This window comes from Crocuta crocuta, unplaced genomic scaffold (genome assembly GCF_008692635.1).
Source record: "Crocuta crocuta isolate KB4526 unplaced genomic scaffold, BGI_CrCroc_1.0 scaffold32, whole genome shotgun sequence".
Taxonomy (NCBI): domain Eukaryota; kingdom Metazoa; phylum Chordata; class Mammalia; order Carnivora; family Hyaenidae; genus Crocuta; species Crocuta crocuta.
Genome location: NW_027529424.1, coordinates 3,557,179 through 3,578,590, shown reverse-complemented (window position 1 = coordinate 3,578,590; position 21,412 = coordinate 3,557,179). Strand labels below are relative to the sequence as shown.

Here is a 21,412-nt window from a genome sequence, read left to right as displayed (position 1 = left end):
CTTCTGGTCAGAGGTAGCACACTGCTCTTGGAAGAACAAATCTGGGTTCTCTGTTTAGTTTAGAATTTAGCTGCTGGGTGACTTGATGTGGCTCAGGGCCCCATTAAAAAAATCTATCCAGTCCATCTGTCACTTTTGTCATGATTAAATATGATAAAATATGTGATCAAACTTTGTTATTTAAAGTGTTACTTGAGCATAGAGTGGCATTATTATTGTTGTAAAACCGAGATACTGATTATTATAGTTTCTGGATTATTAAAACCACCTGAAATAGTTATTGGTGACTTTGAGTTCAATACTTTTTGAAATAAAGGGGTAACACAATGTAGGTCAGTCTCATAAATATTTGTCCAGAATGTAGCAATTCATACAAAAACTCTACTAGTTATGTCTACCTGTATATTTAAAAAAAATTTTTATTAATTTCTGAGAGAGAGAGGCAGCATGAGCAGGGGAGGGTCAGAGAGCGAGGGAGACACAGAATCTGAAGTAGTCTCCAGGCTCTGAGCTAACTGTCAGCACAGAGCCTGACATGGGGCTCGAACCCACGAACCATGAGATCATGACCTGAGCCGAAGTTGGACGCTTAACCGACTGAGCCACCCAGGCGCCCCTAGTTATTTCTACCTAGATGTAGATAAAACCTTATAAAGGTGAATTTGTTTTTTCTTGCTTGCCTGCAAGAGGTTGTTACTCACCATCACCTTTAAAAAAATATATTGGAGGGTAAGTTACATAACATAAAATGGATCATTTTATTTTTTTATCTTATTATTTAAAATTTTTTTTTAATGTTTATTTTTTAAGAGACAGAGATAGACAGAGCACGGCAGGGGGGTGGGGGCAGAGAGAGAGAGGGAGACACAGAATGTGAGGCAGGCTCCAGGCTCTGAGCTGTCAGCACTGAGTGCAACACAGGGCTTGAACTCACGAACCGTGAGGTCATGACCTGAACCGAAGTCAGATGCTTAACTGACTGAGCCACCCAACCACCGCCCCTAAAATGGATCATTTTAAAGTGAACAATTCAGAGGCATTTAGTACGTTGGCATTGTAGTAAAACCACCCCCTCTATCCAGTTCCAGAACATCTCCTGCATGCCTTTTTACAGTGACGTGGTTCTGCGTTACTTCGACAATGAGTGTATCTGTCACGCTTTGGTTTTACAAATCCAATGGACTTTTCTCTCCTCTTTCTTGGACAGAGCCCGAAAGAGCATCCCAGACACATACGCAGAGCACCTCGTTGCCAGTGGACTCATGACCCAGGAAGAGGTGTCAGAAATCAAAACCTCCTACTATGCAAAGTTAAATGACCATTTAACTAACATGGCCCACTATAGCCCCGAGGCCACCAACCTGCAGGCTCACTGGCAGGGCCTGGTCCAGCCGGAAGCTTGCATTACTACCTGGGACACGGGTGTGCCCCTGGACCTCCTGCGGTTTATCGGCGGGAGGTCTGTGGAGGTGCCGGAAGGACTCCACATGCACGGCCACCTTCTGAAGATGTACGTTCAGGTAGGGAGCATTACAACTTCCGGTTGTCGTTTGTTTGTCTTGTGCAGCAAAGAAGTTGGTTGTTGATCTTGTGTTTTCGGTTGGGCTAATGAATTTGACATTTATTGTTTGTCACTAGGTTCTGGGAACTGACCCTAGTGATGTTTTGGTAGTGATACTCTCTTAACTCAGATTTGTCTACTTGTGCATTTTTCTTTCCTTTGTACACACGTACAGGTTTTTGTATTGATAGTCTGTTCAGATTTTGTCTACTTTTCATTTTCCTCCATTTACTTATTCATTCATTCATTCATTTATACATATATGTTTAATACATGTACGTGCACTACATGCACATTATCAAGAATACACCAAGACAGAAATCTGTGTTTTGATTTTTTTGATCAGTGAGCAGAAAACACTTTCATTTTGAGGGCCAGCTTAAATAAAAATAAATACACATCAGTACACATACCCCTAAAGGCAACCATTTAGACCTATATATGTGTTGATGTTTTACATATTGTTTCACGTTGAAGATAGATTGAAGCTTTGGTTTTCCTGGGACTTTGGAATTCCCCGGAACGTGGGACCCCTTGTGCTTAAAGTGGAGAAGCAAGGAGTTAAAGGCCCTTGCCTTCCTTAAACTTGGATAGAAACACTTTGTCCTCTGAATGCAATGCTTACTTCATTTTTAGGTTTTTTATTTTTACTTATTTATTTTTAAATGTTTATTTATTTATTTTGAGGATAGAGAGGAGTGAGCATGAGCAAGCTAGCAGGGGAGGGACAGAGAGAGAGAGAGAGAGAGAGAGAGAGAACCCAAAGCAGACTCCTTGCTGTCAATGCAGAGCTCAACTCAAGACTTGATCTCACAACTGTGAGATCATGACCTGAGCTGAAATCAGGAGTCAAACACTTAACCAACTGAGCCCACATAGGCACCCCTAGGCTTTTATTATAGGCGTAGTGACTCTTAAAATAATCTGTGTTCTTACCATCCCGCTGAAGAAATAGAATATTACAAGTATAATTCCCTGTGGGCCCTCCCTGGACCATCTCCTTCGTGCACAGGGTTCACCACTAACCTGAGTGGCTGCTTGTTTTGCCTGTTTGAAAACCTACAATTGTTTGGGTGCCTGGGTGGCTCATTCAGTTGGGCGTCTAACTTTGGCTTAGGTCATGATCTTGCAGTCTATGAGTTCGAGCCGCGCATTGGGTTCTGTGCTTACAGCTCAGAGCCTGGAGCCGGCTGCACATTCTGTCTCCCTCTTTCTCTGCCCCTCCCCTGCTCTCACTCTGTTTCTCTCTCAAAAATAAAATAAAAACATAAAAAAATTAAAAAACCTACAATTGCTATCATACTCTCATCTTTCCCTTCGGCACTTTCTGTTTTACTTAACGTTCTAATTTTGATACTTATTGTTGTTGCATTATGTTTTTTGAACTCAGCGTGGGAAAGGGCATAGACTTAAAAGTGTCTTTTTTCCTCCCCTTCCGTTTTTCACAGTCCAGACTGGAGAAAGTGATGGATGGAACAAAATTAGACTGGGCTACAGCAGAAGCTCTTGCCTTGGGCTCATTACTTGCTCAGGGTAAGACGTTTCTGTTTAGTTGCATAGCTGGTAGGGAATGCTTTATATGACATTTGCTGTATGTCACCCCTGCGGTTTTGAGAAACACTATCTCCGGTTGTTTTCAGTGACTAGAGAGGTTCTAAAATGTGTTAACTTTTCTTACTCCACAATATTATTTAATCTTTAGTATAAGTTGTGTTGTAACCTTCATCAGAGAATAGACTTCAGACTTTCTTGCTGGGACACGAAGAGCCCTGTGCTGGTTGAATTGGAAAGACATTTTCCTCTAAAAATTGTAGGGCAAACGATGGCCCTCCATTCTTGTATGATCTTGCCTTACACAGACTTCTGAATATAGGACAGGTATATTTTAACGTGGTTAATCTAGTGTGAAGGGAAATTCTCAGGATGAACTGAGGGGTAAGAATTCAGGGTCACCGTGCCTTGTTAATACTTGGGTCATTTAAGGGAATCTCTTGTTTTTTCCTCACTCAAGGTTTTAACGTCCGTCTGAGTGGGCAAGATGTTGGCCGTGGAACTTTTAGTCAGAGGCATGCCATGGTTGTTTGCCAGAACACCGATGACGCCTATATCCCTCTGAACCATATGGACCCGAATCAGAAAGGGTTTCTAGAGGTAGGATGTCTCAGTGTCTATTGTAAAACCCAGGTGCTGATAATTACAGTTATAGGATTCTTGAAGCAGCTGGAAACAGATATGAGAACTTTGGGTTCAATATTTTTTAAAAAAATTTAGGGCGCCTGGGTGGCTCAGTTGGTTGGGTGTCTGACCGGCGCAGGTCATGATCTTGTAGTTCAGGAGTTCGAGCCCCGCATTGGGCTCTGTGCTGACAGCTCAGAGCCTGGAGCCTGCTTTAGATTCTGTGACTCCCTCTCTCTCTGCTCCTCCCCTACTCACACATTCTCTCTCTTTCTCTCTCAAAAATAAATAAAAACATTACAGTTTTTTAAAAAAATCCAGTAGAGTTAACATGGTGTTTTATTGGTTTCAGGTGTACAATATAGTGATTCAGGACTTCCATACCTCACCCAGTGTTCATCTAGATGAGTGTACTCTTAAAAATGGGTTAACACTAGTTTCTTCCTTAGGAGTCTGTTTTTTTGTGTGTCTCTTTCTTTTTGTTCATGTCTTTTGTTTCTTAAATTCCACATATGAGTGAAATCATTCGGTATCTGTCTTTCTCTAACTTATTTCATTTAGCATGATACCTTCTAGATATTACTCAGCCATACAAAAGAATGAAATCTTGCCATTTGCAATGACATGGTCTCAATTCTTTTTGAAATAAAGGGTGCTGAGTGGTGGAGAATGTGGGTTTATACATTTGGAATGAAGTGTCATACTAGTGAGTAGACTAGAGCTATTCTACTCTAGCTACTCACCTGTAGTCATGTAAATGTCAAATGGATGTTCATTTGGTCAATCCAAAATTGACATTATAATCTCTGCGTTGCTGAATTCATTAAAGTCAGCCAAAGATGTGGATAATAAGCCAACATTTCTTGCCTGTTATAAAAAAAAAAAAAAGAGGTCTTGGGGCATTTGGCTATCTCACTTAGCAGAGTGTGCCTCTCTTGGTCTCAGGGTTGTTAGCTCAAGCCCCACGTTGGGCGTAGAGGTACTTTAAAGAGAAAAAAGGCCATGTTTCATCAAGGTTACCTCATTTTCTAAGGGTTAGTGGACTTGATGAATGCATGTATTACCATGTATTTCTATGTGCTAGTTGTTGGACTGTACTCATTAGAGTCAAGGGTGGAGGCTAGGTCTTTTCATTTTTGCCTCTGCCAACAATTAGAATAGTGCCAGGTGTACGATGTTTATTAAAATAAATTGTCCTTCAAGGTATGCTTAGTGGTAGGTCATCTTTTTTCCTACTCTAGTCATTTCTTTGAGTATAATCTTGAGTTTGCTGATACTAAATATTAAAAAAAAAAAAAAATCACTTGTCAGCACACCTGGGTGGCTCAATCTGTTAAGCGTCCGACTTCAGCCCAGGTTGTGATCTCATGGTTTGTGGGATCAAGCCCTGTGTTGGGCTCTGTGCTAACAGCTCAGGATCTAGAGCTTGCTTCAGATTCTGTGTGTGTGTCTCTCTCTCTGTCCCTTCCCTACTCACACTCTGTCTCTCTCTGTCTCTCAGAAATAAACATTAAAAAAAAATTCACTTGTCAAAGGAAGATTCTGGGACGATTACTTAAAAGAGTGTGAAGCTCATCTTTTCTTTACATTAGTCTAAAATCTACCCCTGGATCAAGTTAGATTGGTGAACTAGTTACTGAAATGTTAAATATCCCACTACCCCAATGTCTTTTATTGAATTGTGACTTGATATATAGTATCAATTCATTTTGAAATTACTAGTTAGAAAGCCCTAAGTGAATGCCTCGCATCTGTTATGAAGTTGCTGTCAAATATTTGATTGACAATCGAAAACCATGTCCTTTATTTATTATTTTAAAAATTATTATTATTATTTTAAATTTACATCCAAGTCAGTTAGCGTATGGTGCAATAATGATTTCAGGAGTAGAATCCAGTGATTCATACCCTACATATGATACCTAGTGCTCATCCAAACAAGTATCTTCCTTAATGTCCCTTGCCCACTTAGCCCATCCCCCTACCCACAACTCATCCAGCAACCTTCAGTTTGTTCTCTATTAAAACCATGTCCTTTATATGTAGGACCCTGGGAGGAACTCCCACTTGCTCTTGGTACTGAGTGATTGGTACTTCTCTTGGTACTGACTGAGTTGACTGAGCAGTGGTTTGTCTCTGTGGTGTGTGCACCATGAATTCTGCAACTGAGCGACATTACTCTGTCAGTAATGGCTCCCAGGAAGAGGTGGGGGCTACCATGCCCTTGGTGACTGTCGGTCACCAGGTTGTCTTTCCCCTCCATTCTGTATCTTAATCTTTATCTTTTTTCTCTCTATGTACTTTTATGTCATCACATTGTACATTATATATATTTATGAACCATCTCAAGTATGTTTTGGGATAAATAAAAGGATTAATAAATCCAAGAAATGAAAGTAGATGTGTGTATACTAGAGTACAAAGTACAATGAATGTTTAGTAGGAGGCACAGTGAATCTCCTTGGGAGTAAGGAACAACCTTGGGAGAGAAGCTGGATTTGAGCAGGGCTTGAGGAGTTGCCACCTAGTCTGATGCATTCAGGGAGAACATTCCAGACACCATAGCACGTACAAAGCCTGTGAAGCAAGAAGACAGGAACTACAAATAGCTTCATGTGACTGGAGGTTAAGTTGCAAAGTGGAAACAGGAGTAAGGAAGAGGAGGCTGGCCAGACTCCCCACATTGTATAAGACTTGGAATGTGTGTAAGCTGGAAACCATGGAGGAATTTTGAACAGGTGATCAGATTTTTGTATCAGAAAGAACCCTCTTCATTGTAGCTTGGAAGCTGAAGATGGATGAGAACATCGGATGGTTTTTCTACCCAGCTTTATTGAGGTATAATAGGACAATTTCTTTTTTTCTTTAACAATTTTTTTTAATGTTTGTTTATTTTTGAGAGAGATCATGAGTGGGACAGGGGCAGAGAGAGAGGGAGACAGAGAATCCAAAGCAGGCTCTCTGCCACTAGAGCAGAGCCCAGCATGGGGCATGATCCCACGAAAGATGAGATCATGACCTGAGCTGAAATCAAGAGTCAGACACTTAACCAACTGAGCCACCCAGGTGCCTCTGTTTTATTATTTTTTAAATTGAAGTATAGCTGACACACAAAGTTGTATTAGTTTCAGGTGTAAAATGTAGTGATTTGACAAGTCTGTATATTATGCATTGCTCACAAGGGTAGCTACTGTCTGTCACCTTACAAGGCTATTACGATACCGTTGACGATGTTCCCTATGCTGTACCTTTCATCCCTGAGACTTATTCATTCCATGACTGGAAGCCTCTACTTCCTATTCTCTCCCACCCATTTCGCCCATTCCCCCCACCACCCCTCCCACCCCCGCAATCACCAGTTTGTTCTCTGTGTTTATGAGTCTGTTTCCACTTTTGTTTGTCTTTTGTTTCTCTTGTTTTTTAGATTCCACATATAAGCAAAATCCTATGGTGTTTGTCCATCTCTGTCTGACTTATGTCACTTAGCATCGTACCTTTTAGATCTACCCCTGTGGTCATATGACTGGGTAGAATTACATTGCATTTAATTGTCCTGTCTCTTTTATCTCCTCAGAGATCTAATTTTGTATTCTGCTTTTCTTTTCTTTTTTATTTTAACATCCCATGATGGTTCTTTTGCTTTATTGTGCAGATAGGATATTAGAATAATGGATTCTAACCACAGGTAGGCCTTCTTTTGGTAACTTTCTCCCCTTTGTTTTGTGATATATATTTTTTAAAAACTTGTATGACACAGTTTTACTCTAAGCGATCAAGGTAGATCATCTGAGAAGTTAATTTTGCTTATCCTTAAAGAACACCTTTAATGCCCATATTGCATTCTTCACCCCCTTTCCTTGTGCCACCTTCCCCCACGTGCATCACTCACAAAGGGCAGTAAATGTCCTTTCTCAAGAAATGAGGAGATAAATGGAAAGGGAGCTCCCCTCTGTGCCCCGCCTCCCTTCTGAGAGGTTTGTGACGCTTTACCTTGACTGATCTATGTCCCCAGCTTTCCTTGCAATGACAGTGTTTCTGTTCTCGTCCTTTGCATTAGGTCAGCAACAGCCCGCTGTCAGAAGAGGCTGTCCTGGGATTCGAATATGGGATGAGCATCGAAAGCCCCAGGTTACTGCCCCTCTGGGAGGCTCAGTTTGGCGATTTCTTCAATGGTGCTCAGATCATCTTTGACACGTTCATCTCTGGAGGTTGGTGTCAGCAGATGCACATGGAATGGTGCATAGCACTGGCCTCGTGGGGACAAATGAAGGGGCCATAGCTGCTGTACCACAGCCACTGAGGAGAGTTTGGGGCTGCCCTGCTGTCTCCTAGGGCATGACGGCTATTGGCTGGTTATGGAAGCTGCTGGAGGGCTAGGGGCCACTCCGTCACCATACAGGCAGCACTTTCTCCTGGCCAGTATGCTTGGCCGTAGGGAGGAGGATGTGTGCCTGCCAGCTCCTAAGTAGTTTGGCTTTGGGGTCTGCACTTGGGGGTTGTTGAGTAACTGTGACATGAGTACCAAGCAGGCAGTGGGGACATAGTAAGCACCTGTGATCAGAGTGAATGGCAGCCTTGAAAATCCACTTCCCTCGCGGCGCCCGGGTGGCTCAGTCTGTTGAGCTTTTGACCTCAGCTGAGGTCATGATCTCACAGTTCTCAAGTTCAAGCCCCACGTCACAGTCGGATTCTCTGTCTCTGCTCCTCCCCTGCTCATGCTCTGTCTCTGTCTCTCAAAAATTAAAAAAATAATAAAAAGAAAAGAAAGAAAATCCACTTCCCTCAACTCAGGGATGTTCAAGTATTTAAAGGCTGGTAGTTGTGCATCTTTATTGTTTTGTTTTAAAAAAGTTTTTTTAAGTTTATTTATTTATTTTGAAAGAGACAGAGACAGTGTGAGTGGGGGAGGGGTAGAGAGAGAGGGAGAGTGAGACAATCCCAGGTAGGCTCTGCACTGTCAACACAGAGCCCAACGTGGGACTCAAACTCACAAAACCATGACATCATGACCTGAGCCAAAGTCAAGAGTCAGACTCTTTTTTTCTTTTTTTTTTTAATAGTCAGACTCTTAACCTTAACAGACTGAGCTGCCCAGGTGCCCCTTGTTTTGTTTTGGTATTTGTTTTTGTTTTTGTTTTTTTTTTGAGGGCACAAGTGAGCAAGGGAGACAGAGAGAGAGAGAGGGAGAGAGAAGAGAGAGAGAGAATCCCGTGAGGGGGAGAGGGAGAGAGAGAGAAGCAGGGCTCACCAGAAGTGGGCTCGAACTCATCCACCTGAGATCATGACCTGAGCCACAGTTTAATGCTTAACTGACTGAGCCACCCAGGCGCCTGCTTGTTGTTTTTAATCATCATTTACAAAAGCAGAACCTACTTATTATAAAATTCAAAGTATAAAAGTATAAGTGTGAGTCCCCATCAGCCCATTTTCTGGAGGTAACCACCCCCACTTGGATTCTGTGCACTCTAGTCGTCCCTCTGGCCGTGTTTCTCTGTAACCTTGTGGTTGTAGGGAAGGAAAGTGGCTCGAGGAGACTGGATTTTGACATGTCCCGAGACTGTCTGGAAGTGTCCACGCCTACAGCCCGAGGACAGTGGCCTGTGTTGTGACTGGTGCTGTGAGGGGAAGGCCAGAGCCTCCTGTGCTCAGTACAAGCTGTGTCTGCAGTGGAAGCAGAGCGGCCCACACTGTCCTGGACACCCATCCATTCACCTTGTGGCCTGTGTTCCGTCTGCTACCACCCATTCAGTGAGCGTGTCATATAGGGTTGCAGGCAGTAGGATGGAGAGTGTCCTCCTGAGCGTGTAACACTGATGGAAAGCGCAGGGGACGGAAACGACTCTAGGGGATCAGACAGCAAACTAACACTTGTGTCACTGCCCACGTCACGTCAGACGGTTCTGTTCCTGCTTTGGAGCGTTCTTACCCCCTGTCACGTGCTTTCCCAGGGGAGGCCAAGTGGCTCCTTCAGAGTGGCATCGTTATCCTTCTTCCCCACGGGTATGATGGGGCCGGACCCGAGCACTCCTCCTGTCGCATAGAGCGTTTCTTGCAGGTATGTCCCATGCCTTCTGGACTCCGGGAAATGTTTCCCTCCTAGACTTACCTCCTGTGGATACTTGATGCGTACCTTAAACTATGAGACCTTGTGGTCTCTGTATGAAACGGCTTCAGTGCAGGGTCAGTGTTCTTTATCAACATGATGCCTTGGGGATAGGAGTATCATGGTTTTCTGGCAACTGAAGTCATTCTTTTTTTTTTTTTTTTTATGTTTTATTTATTTCCGGGAGAGAGAGAGAGAGACAGCATGAACAGGGGAGGGTCAGAGAGAGAGGGAGACACAGAATCTGAAGCAGGCTCCAGGCTCTGAGCTGTCAGCACAGAGCCCAACACGGGGCTTGAACCCACGAACCGTGAGCTCATGACCAGAGCTGAAGTCGGACGCTAAACCGACTGAGCCACCCGGGCGCCCCCAGCTGAAGTCATTCTTTTTTTTTTTTTAAGTCATTCTTGTATGGAAAACATCAGTGATTCTCAAACCAGGCCGATCCTCCACAGAGCTTTTTGTAAACAGAGATCAAGGACTAACACGAGATCCGATTCTGCAGTGTGTGGCCTAGGAACCTGTATTCTTATCTAAAAAATTATTTTTGAGTAACGATAGTATTTTTTTTTAATATTTTTATTTCTAAGAGAGAGAGAGACAGCGTGAGCAGGGGAGGGTCAGAGAGAGAGGGAGACACAGACTGAAACAGGCTCCAGGCTCTGAGCTGGCAGTCAGCACAGAGCCCGACGTGGGGCTCGAACCCACGAACCGCGAGATCATGACCCAAGTGAAAGTCGGACGCTTAACCGACTAAGCCACTCAGGCGCCCCTATGATAGTATTTTTTTATGAAATGATTCATGATCATTAAAAAATGTTTCAATAGCCATGCAGAAATAACCACAGTTATTATTTCGTAAGGATCGTTACCTATGTCTTTTTATGCATGTGGCTTCCTAGTATTTTATTAAGAAACTTTTCAAACACACAGGAAAGTTACAAAATTTTACAGTGAACATTCATATGCCAACCCCTTAGATTCTACGGTTGATATTTTATTATACTGTACATGTTTTTGTCACATCTGCTCGTCTCTGATCCATCATCTATAAATCTGTATTATCTGCTGATGTATTTCAGAGTAAGTGGAGACATGGGTCCACCTACAGGTTACAGATGTGTAATCTGTACACATTATCCTAAGTGCATGAATATCATTAATTATTTTAGCATATGTTCAGATAAAATATATAGCTAGATGGCAGATTAGTCGAAAGGTAAAACAGTAGATAGATGGATGGTTATGTTGATAGGTAGTAATACAGAAAAATGATTTTATAAAAAGTGGATTACAGAAATAAATAAATTGAAGGTTAGCTAAAGACTGCATGTGAAATACAAAACTACAGTTTTGGGAAAAAATACAGGAAATGAGTATGTGGAAGATATAGTTAGAGAGTTGTCAGTATACAGATGGGCGTCCCTTAGGACAGCCTGTGTCCTTGCTATTGAAGAACATTTACTCCTTTCATTTCTCTCCCAGATGTGCGACAGCGTAGAAGAGGGGGTAGATGGAGACACAGTGAACATGTTCGTGGTACACCCGACTACCCCTGCTCAGTATTTCCACCTGCTCAGGAGACAGATGGTTCGGAATTTCCGAAAACCCCTCATTGTTGCTTCTCCGAAGATGCTGCTCAGGTTCCCTGTAAGTAGAAACAACTGGTTAGGAAGCCTTTCTCCTTCTTTCATTTTTATATGCATTTTTCTCTGTTTTCTATATCCATTGTTATTTATTTAAAATGATTTTGACTTTTTAAAATTTTAATTCCAGGTAGTTAACATACAGTGTTATATTAGTTTCAGGTGTACGATATAGTAATTACACACTACACATCACCCTGTGCTTATCACGACATGTGCACTCCTTAATCCCCATCACCTATTTAACCCGACCACCCCGCCCCCGCAACCTCCCTTTGTGTCTAATTATATTTAAAAAGAAACATCTAGGGGCTCCTGTGTGGCTCAGTCGGTTAAATGTCCAACTTTGGCTCAGGTCATGGTCTCTCAGTTTGTGGGTTCGAACCCTGCTTTGGGCTCTGTGCTGACAGCTCGGAGCCTGGAGCCTCCTTCAGATTCTGTGTCTTCCTCTCTCTTTGTCTCTCCCCTGCTCACACTGTCTCTCTCTCACTCTCTCAAAAATAAACATTAAAAAAAATGTTTAGAAACATCTTTTAGTTTTAATTAAAAAGTTTTTAATGTTTATTTATTTTTGAAAGAGAGAGAGAGACAGAGCACAAGCGGGGGAGGAGCAGAGTGAGAAAGGGAGACACAGAATCTGAAGCAGGGTTTTATGCTCTAAGCTGTCACCACAGAGCCCAGGGCTTGAATCCACAGACCATGAGATTGTGACCTGATCCAGACGACATTTAACCAATTGAGCCACCCAGGTGTCCCAATCTTCTTAGTTGTAGCTGGCCTTGCAGCTTTCTCTCTCTTAAAAAAAATCTCTCTATAATAACTAGGAATACAGAGAGCACCTCATCTCACAGTGAGCAGAAATAATTCTATAGAAAAAGTTTTAAAGTACAAAGAGTCTAAGCACCAATATCCTTCCCTGTTCTGTGGGGAAGGTGTTCTAAGACTCCAGTGGCTACTGTGCTTTTTCCTGTACATACATACCTGTAATAAAGTTTAACTTATAAATGGGGCACAGTTAGAGCTTAACAACAATCATTAGTAATAAAATATAACAGTCATAACAATATACTGTAGTAAAAGTTATGTGACTATTTCTTTCTCTCAAAATATCTTCCTGTACTGTACTCAACCTTCTTCTTGTGATAATGTGAGGTAATAAAATGCCTACACGATGAGACGAAGGGAGGTGAATGACGTAGGAACTGACGTAGTATTAGGCTACTAGTGACCTTCTGACCATATGTCATGAGGAAGACCATCTGCTTCCAGTCAACTGTGAATAACAAACTGTGGAAAGCAAAACCACGGATAACGGTATCTTGTGTACTATATTGAGGGTAGCAAGTTGGGAATTTAAAGTATTTTGATGAAAACCAGTGGTATTATCTGTTAGCTTTTATTTAGATTTTTTTCTGTTAAATGATATACTCCTGTTTCAAACATTATAACGATATAGCTTATTTCTATAGCGTTTAAACCATTTTCTCTCGATTTACCTGAACTGATTGTTAGGCACACAATATGTTCTTTAAATCACAACAATATGCTCATTGTCAAGTGGCAGAGTTCAAGATAATAAATATTACTAAGCATATATTTATCGCATCTGCTATAATTTTTTCCAGTTTTATACGAGCATCTTAATTAGGATTAGCATTCAGAACATGTTTGTGCTTATTTGGATCCTCCGCAGATGAGGTGAAGTGAGTCATTTAGGATTTGGCTCTTCAAAACTACCTTGTGCTTCGCGCAAAGGTTCGAGAGTGTATATTTGGCGTTGAGGGGTGTTGAGGAAAGCAGTGAGTGATTTGCCTCCCCAGGTGGGCAGCACTTACATGAGCCTAGAGTGGGCGTGTGTGTGCCTGCACTGCCTGTCCTTGGTCCCCACTCTGGGAGTCGGGGTTGAGGAAATGCTCTTCCCATTCTTTCCCCAGTGGCAGGGTTCACGTGTTTGATCTCCTCATTGTGTCTTCCTCAGCGTGCCTTGAACAACGTAGCACATCTCAAGATGGCTTCATGACTCTAGTGGAATCACAGGACATTTAAGAAAAAGTAACGCAAGGTGGCTGAGTGGCTCAGTTGGTTGAGTGTCCAACTTTAGCTCAGGTCATGATCTCACAGTTTGTAGGTTTGAGCCCCATGTCGGGCTCTGTGCTGACAGCTCAGAGCCTGGAACCTGCTTCAGATTCTGTGTCTCCCTCTATCTCTGCCTCTCCCCTGCTCATCCTCTGTCTCTCTCTGTCTCTCAAAAAAGAAATAAAAATTTTTAAAAAAGAAAAATTAACACAATTCTTTTAACACAGTCTTTCTGATAGGGCTCTTTTGACACACACACACACGCGCGCGTATATGTATATATTTTAATATTAAAAATTAAATTTTTTTTTGTTTTTGAGAGAGAGAGAGAGAGAGAGAGAGAGAGAGAGAGAGAGAATGAGTGGGGGAGGGGCAGAGAGAGAGGGAGACCCAGAATCTAAAGTAGGGTCCAGGCTCTGAGCTTTCAACACAGAGCCTGATGTGAGGCTTGAACCCATAGACCTGTAGATCATGACCTGAGCTGAAGCCAAGAGTCAGACACTCAGCTGACAAAGTCACCCTGGCACCCCTGACACTGATATGTTGAAACAGCAATGTAAAAGGGGCCAAGTCATAATGCAAATTAATTTATTTCTAAGAAATATGTACATCTGGGATTCTTCACCCAACTTTCATTGTAGCTGCAAGATAGTCACCTACTCCCTCAATCATTACTATAAAGGAGCAAAATCATATTAAATATAATATATGTATGTTTAAGTATTGAGTGAACTCTTGGAAATATTATTGAGAATTTCTTTTGCTGTTTGTAACTGAGAATAAGAGTTCATATTCTGGCCCTCGCTGTCCACTCCTCTCCTCATGTCTAATCTATAACTTACCAAATAAGTGAGGCCTTGCTCTGGAGCCTTTAAAATATCAATGGCTATCCCACAGATTTTCAAGTAAAAAACTACTATCTTCATTAGACATATAAGTCCTTTTAGTAATTGAAAGTGAGTACCACCATTCTTGAGGTCTGATTTCTTCCTGAAAATTAGCTATTGTACCAATAGGTACAAGTGATCTAGCAGAATAGAAGTGCACTCTTTCTTTCCATGGCCCATTTGGTGATGACTTGCTGTTGATAAACACGACTTGGGGCTCTAGGGAGTTTGCCTGTCACATAGTACCTAAATTCTACCCCAATTTCCCTCCCTGCTCTCAACTCGAGTTCCATTTTTTTCTTTAAAAAAAATTTTTTTTAATGCTTTATTTATTTCTGAGAGAGAGAGAGAGAGACAGTGTGAGCAGGGAGGGTCAGAGAGAGAGGGAGATACACAATCTGAAACAGGCTCCAGGCTCTGAGCTAGCCGTCAGCACAGAGCCTGATGTGGGGCTCAACCCCATGAACTGTGAGGTCATGACCTGAGCCGAAGTTGGACGCTTAAGCGACTGAGCCACCCAGGTGCCCCGTCCTTTTTTTTTTTTTTTTAATTTCTTAGTGAACTCTATGCTTAATGTGGGGCTTGAACTCATGACCTGGAGATCAAGAGTCTTTGGGCTCTAGGGAATTTGCCTATCATGTGGTACCTAAATTCTACCCCAATGCTCTACTGACTGAGCCTGCTGGGCACCCCTCCAGCTCTTTCTGATTCCTGCTATAGAAGTGGAAGCTGACCAAGGGCTCTGCTTCAGGATGGAGAAAGATTGATTCTATCATACATTATTCAGCAACAAGAATAAATAAAGAATATACATTTATATATATTATATATATGATTTACATATAATATATTTTATTTTATAACATATATATATATTGCTAATATTATTTTTTGGGTTACATCACAGTGTCCTACATCAATGTGGTTGCCTATCAGTGGACCAGTCAAAGTCTCATCTTCCCATTTGGGACTAGGCTATAGGGAAATGAACTAGATGAGGAAATGGGATCAAATCCCCAACCTCCTTAATGGTCTACTCTAAGTTCTTTGCAACAAGTATTTAAATTGAGCCCCTTAATACCATTTCTTTTCATCACAGAAATATCCATGTATTGTTCCTGTTTGTTCTGTGACTCATTACATTTCACTTATAAATTATGGTCAAAATTCCAAAGACAGAAATCACTGCCCTAGCTTAGGCTGTTTTCATTCACAGATTCCGTCAACTGTCCTCTCCGATTCCAAGAAATTAAAGCATATTTTTTATTGATATTAAAGTATGATCGAACTGAAATGTTGATTCTCAAAATGTTACTGTGGCATCAGACAATAGGCAATTTTAAGTCACCTTGAACAAATAATCTTATTCCAAAATATACAGAATAGATATTTTTGGGAAAGATATTGTGCTTATTAGTACACATGTTTACTTCCAGTTCTAGAAGGGAAATTTAGTGTTATTTCTTGGTAAAGATCCCTTATGAATAAGGCACCTTCGGCTCCTTTCCTTCAGCTAATAGATTTGTGGCTTTTTCCCCCTCTCCTTAGGCAGCCGTGTCAAGTCTTCATGAAATGGCACCAGGAACAACATTCAAGCCGGTCATTGGTGATTCAGCTGTGGATCCCAAAAAGTAATTTGATGTGTGTCTCTGTTTTCATGCTCTGTGGTAGAATTTTAATTAGTGGGGAAACTAGTTCATGTTAAGGAGCCCACAGTGACCCAAATCTCCCGTATCCTGAAAGAAGTAAGTCCTTTGTGTCCTTGGGTCAGGAGTTAGAGTATGTGTGGAAGAGTGAACTTTGGAGGCATACATCGCTGGAGAAGGCTTGCNGATGCCTTTTATTCTGAATGGTCTCCTCTTTCTTCTGATACAATTCTTTCATATATTTCTCCTCCACCACATTGTCTCTCTTCTACCCAACAGTGTTAAGAGTCTAGTATTCTGCTGTGGCAAACATTTCTATGCCCTGCTGAAACAAAGAGAATCCTTGGAGGCCAAGAAGGGTGACTTTGCCATCATCCGATTAGAGGAACTCTGTCCTTTTCCACTGGATTCATTACAGCAAGAGATGAGCAANTATGAAAAAAAAAAAATGCTAAAGCCAATGTCTCCTTGTTCTCCTGGTGTTCCATTCAGTCTTCCCTTCTCTCTTTGTCTCATGACAAAGAAGGCATGTCATTTCTTTTTTTTTTAAATATTTTTTTAATGTTTTATTTATTTCTGAAAGAAAGAGAGACAGCGTGACCAGGGGAGGGGCAGAAAGAGAGGGAGACACAGAATCCCAAGCAGGTTCCAGGCTCTGAACTGTCAGCACAGAGCCCAACGCAGGGCTCAAACCCATGAACTGTGAGATCATGACCTGAGTCAAAGTTGGACGCTTAACCGACTGAGCCACCCAGGTGCCCCAAGACATGTCATTTCTTGAGAGGTTGGAGGTAACGTCTGCTATAATATTACTTAGGATAAATCGATATAAGTATAAAAGGCAAGGCTTTGTGGGGCTGCCATAATTGGACTGGAATAATTGGATCTCTATGCACTGGGTGCAGAAATTAATTCAAGATCACAGACCTAAATATAAAGTGTAAAACTCTAAAACTTCTAGGAGAAAACCTTCCTGACCTTTGGTTCGGCAAAAAGTTCTTAGCTGTGACACTAAAAGAACATCCCATAACAGAAAAATTGGACTTTATCAAAACGAAAAAACCTTTTGCACTGTGGAAAGGGGTTGCAGAGAAAATAGACACGGTGTGGACTGGGAGAAAGTATTTGCAAATACATATGTGACAGAGAACTATCCACCTTGTTCAGAGAATTTCCAAAACTCAATAGGAAGAAAACCAAATACTCCAAGTTTTCAAAAGGTGCAAAAGATTTGAACCAAAGAATGGGATGGGAAACAACCATATAAAAAATGCTCAACTGTAATTAGTGATAAGGGAGATGCAAGTGAAACCAAAATGAGATATGGCTACACACCTAGTAGAACAGCTAGAATTAAAGCGGTAAGGTGGCAGTGTCCAGTGCGGATAAGGAAGCAGAGCATCTGGAACCCTCATTCATTGTGGGAAGGAATGGAAACTGGTCTAGTCGCTCTGGAAACGTGTCAGTTACTTATAAGGTTACACGCAGAGTTGCCACACAGCCCAGCGGTCCACCTGGAGATATTTACCCAAAAGAAATGAAAACATGTTCACAGCAAAATGTCTCCAGCAGCTTCATCCATAGTCGCCCCAAGCCACCAGTGCATCCTTCAACCTGTGGACAAGTAAGCAATCCGCGGTGTATCCTTATAATACCTGCTACTCAACTATGGGAGAGTGACGTATGGCTACAGGCAAAATCACAAATGGATTTAGCCAGTTCAAGGGAGCCAGAGCCAAAGGCTACATACCATGTGTTTCCATTTATCTGATGTTCTGGAAAAGGCATAAGCTGTAGGGATAGAGGAAAGATCAGTGGTTGCCAGAGGTTGGGGTGGATGGAGGGGTTGCCTTGAAAGGGCCAGGTTGAGGGAATTTGGGGGGTTGATAGAATTGTTCTGTATCACAAGTGAGGTGCTGGATATATGACTATGCATTTGTCAAAAAGAAAAGAAAAAAGACAACACTCTGCCATATTGGAAAAGCATATATTTACTTGAGGAAAGCTATATATACATACACACTATATATGTACATATGTGTATACATATGGATATAATGTGTCTGTGTAGATACATAGTATATATATGAATCCACTGTGTATACATACATATATATGTATATATATAGTGTGTGTGTATTTAAAAATTTTTTAAAAATTTTTTTCTTAATGTTTTATTTATTTCTGAGAGAGAGATAGCATGAGCAGGGGAGGGTCATCGAAAGAGGGAGATACAGAATCTGAAACAGGCTCCAGGCTCTGAGCTAGCTGTCAGCACAGAGCCCGACGTGGCGCTTGAACCCACGAACCGTGAGATCATGACCTGAGCCGAAGTCGGACGCTTAACTTACTGGGCCACCCAGGCACCCCTTAAATTTTTTTTTTAATGTTTATTCATTTTTGAGAGAGAGAAATAGAGCATGAGTGGGGGAGGGGAAGAGAGAGAGGGAGACCCAGAGTCCAAAGCAGGCTCCAGGCTCTGAGCTGTCAGCAGAGCCTGATGGGGGGCCGAACTCAAAAACTGCAAGATCATGACCTGAGCTGAAGACTGATGCCCAACCGACTGAGCCACCCAGGTGCCGTGTGTGTGTGTGTGTGTGTGTGTGTGTGTGTGTTGTATGTTTACCTGGAATACTGAAATGAACTTTCTTCTGTTACAGATTTTATTTGGAGTCAGGAGGAGCCTCAGAACATGGGTCCATGGTGCTTTGTTTCTCCAAGGTTTGAAAAGCAACTGGCCTGCAAGGTAATAGCTTTCTCTCTTGCAACATTTTGCGCATGTGTGTAATTTCTCCTGGGGTGCCAAGAAATCAGTTTGTCCCCTATGAACCCGGTGCGGGGCTTGAACCTATGAACTCTGAGACCATGATCTGAGTCAAAGTTGGGTGTTAAACCAGCTGAGGCACCCAGGCGCCCCTCCAATTCTTTTAAAGATAAACAAAAATATAAAATCTAATTTTAGGCTCTTTTTTCAGAATAAAATGTTGCATGTTTATCAAGAAAGATACATTTGTGCACATGCTAGTATTGTGCACGTGCTAGAAAAGTGATTATACTTAAAACAGTAAAAGCCCTTCCCTGTCAGCTACCTTTCCTACTAATTCATTCAGAAGTCTTGTCCCAAGACTCAGTATCCAAGCCCCGGGGAACAGGGTGACGAGTGGGTTATGTTACAATGTGGGGGAAATGGTGGCCAGTAATGCTTGTCCCAGGCTCATCCACATAGCTCGCCTCCCTCAAAGGCCAAATTCTTCCTGATTATGCTGTAGGAAGGGAAGAACAATGAGAAGGGCAAATGTGCTTCTGTTTATCTTCCTATCTGCTTCGATTAGGACTCAGTTTACGCTTTTGTTACTAGTTTGCTGGGCCCAAATCATTTTCACCTATAAATAGTTCTAATTTAGGAAAGTCTGTGGGTAAAACCAACTAATACTTACTGAAACATAGGACATAATTCAAGAATTTATCTCACCTCATGGTGCCTGGAATTTAGTTTTTTGTCGTGACAAATATCTCCTTCCAGTCTATTCTAGAGAACTCACTATTTTTCCAAAAAGGTGATTTGTGATTAAACAAGCTAAGAGAAATGCATGGACTGCCTTGGGAGAAGGAAGCAGGGCTCTCATCAGGTTCAAATACCATTTTATTTCTTTTCTGCTCCAATGACAGCTCCGTCTCGTGAGCCGACCCCCTTTGCCGGCACCCGCTGTAGGAATTGGCACCCTTCACCTGCAGCAGCATGAAGATGTCCTCACCAAGACCTTTGCTTGATAGTGTCTGTTGAGCCACTACTACTTCCTTTTAAGAAAACTTCCGTGAGGGGCACCTGGGTAGCTCAGTTGGTTAAGTGTCTGACTTCGGCTCAGGTCATGATCTCACAGTCCTTGAGTTCGATCCCCACATTGGGCTCTGTGCTGACAGCTTGGAGCTCAGAGCCTGGAGCCTGCTACGGATTCTGTGTCTCCCTCTCTCTTTGCCCCTCGCCCACTCATGCTCTGTCTCTCTCTGTCTCAAAAATAAATAAACCATTAAAAAAAAAAAAGAGTTCCATGAAAAGAAAGGCGTGCTTCTGACTCTTTTCTTCCATTAGGTAACATGAAAAGCCTATGTTCCTCTAAGATGTTGGGATTGATGAGGGTGGTTTAATCAGAATACATGGAACAGCCAAGGGAATGAATTATCCATCAATACACGAATCTGGCCAGTCCATTTTGTCCTTAAAGGTACAGTGGTGTTTTCTTTTGGTTAGATCTGAGTGAGTTGTAGAGCTAGTTCATGATCCAGATTTTTTCAAACCACTCTTTCTCATTACCTATATGCCCAGGAAAAGTTCTTTAGCTTAAATTTGCAGCTCTGTACAGATTACTTCAACATTACTTCTAAGTTTGCTTGCTGCGTGTCACTTTGATTAATTTTGCCATTGTGACTATCAATATTTTCTTTTGATGTAACATCTAGTGCTGCTTTCCAGCCACTGTGAAAAATGTTTCACCAAATCCTGTAGCAAAACTGTATTCGTCCTGATTCATGTTTTTCAAGATCGTTGTTTTCACCCATTGTCCTTAAATATCTGTCCAATTCAATACAACTCTCTGGATGTATAATCTTTGTATAATCTTTTTATTATTAAAGAGTTTTAGCTACAATGAATTTTATTTGTGGGCAACATAGTATCTTTTCCCCCTAAATTGTTATCTTGATATTTTTAACTGACTTTGGGTATCTGATGTGGGGATTTCAGATCCTGGTTAGTCAGTCTTTGCTTCTAAAATGTGTGAGGAAGTGATGTTCATTTGTAGTGTCTAAGGAGCTTTTTTTTTTAAAGTTTTTTTCACGTTTATTCATTTTTGAGAGATGGAGAAAGACAGAGCATGAATGGGGGCGGCGGAGGGGCAGAGAGAGGGAGACACAGAATCAGAAGCAGGCTCCAGGCTCTGAGCTGTCAGCACAGAGCTCGACGCGGGGCTCAAACTCATGAACTGTGAGATCACGACCTGAGCCGAAGTCAGATGCTCAACTGACTGAACCACCTAGGTGCCCCGTGTTTAAGGAGCTTTTTAACTTTGACGCTGGAAACTTCCCAGCACCAGGTACTTGGGGATTTATAGAGATCACTGACCCACTCCATTACTTCTGAAACTTTGTGGAAGCAAAACTAAACAGCAGCAAATGAGGCAGCTTTATGTACCTTGGTGCTGCAGCGACTCGGCCATCTACCATTCTTGTGCCATGACATTTTGCTCAGAAATGATGGAGCACATGCTGAGGCACTTTTACTGGCAGCTGGTCATGTCTTTCAGAACCAAGGTGTAGGTTAT

General features: G+C 41.9%; 1 protein-coding gene across 1 annotated transcript in view; it reads left to right on the top strand.

Moving 5' to 3' along the window:
- The window catches only part of DHTKD1 (dehydrogenase E1 and transketolase domain containing 1), a 53,061-nt gene extending 32,384 nt beyond the window's left edge, over positions 1 to 20,677 (top strand). The window contains exons 8-17 of the mRNA XM_077758512.1: positions 1,208 to 1,520; positions 3,010 to 3,094; positions 3,573 to 3,712; positions 7,794 to 7,944; positions 9,685 to 9,791; positions 11,325 to 11,489; positions 15,997 to 16,079; positions 16,374 to 16,528; positions 18,740 to 18,840; positions 19,764 to 20,677. Coding sequence (XP_077614638.1) covers positions 1,208 to 1,520; positions 3,010 to 3,094; positions 3,573 to 3,712; positions 7,794 to 7,944; positions 9,685 to 9,791; positions 11,325 to 11,489; positions 15,997 to 16,079; positions 16,374 to 16,528; positions 18,740 to 18,840; positions 19,764 to 19,865 — 1,402 coding nt within the window. The 3' untranslated portion in view covers positions 19,866 to 20,677. The remainder of the gene's footprint in view (positions 1 to 1,207; positions 1,521 to 3,009; positions 3,095 to 3,572; positions 3,713 to 7,793; positions 7,945 to 9,684; positions 9,792 to 11,324; positions 11,490 to 15,996; positions 16,080 to 16,373; positions 16,529 to 18,739; positions 18,841 to 19,763) is intronic.
- Positions 20,678 to 21,412: the final 735 nt, after the last annotated feature.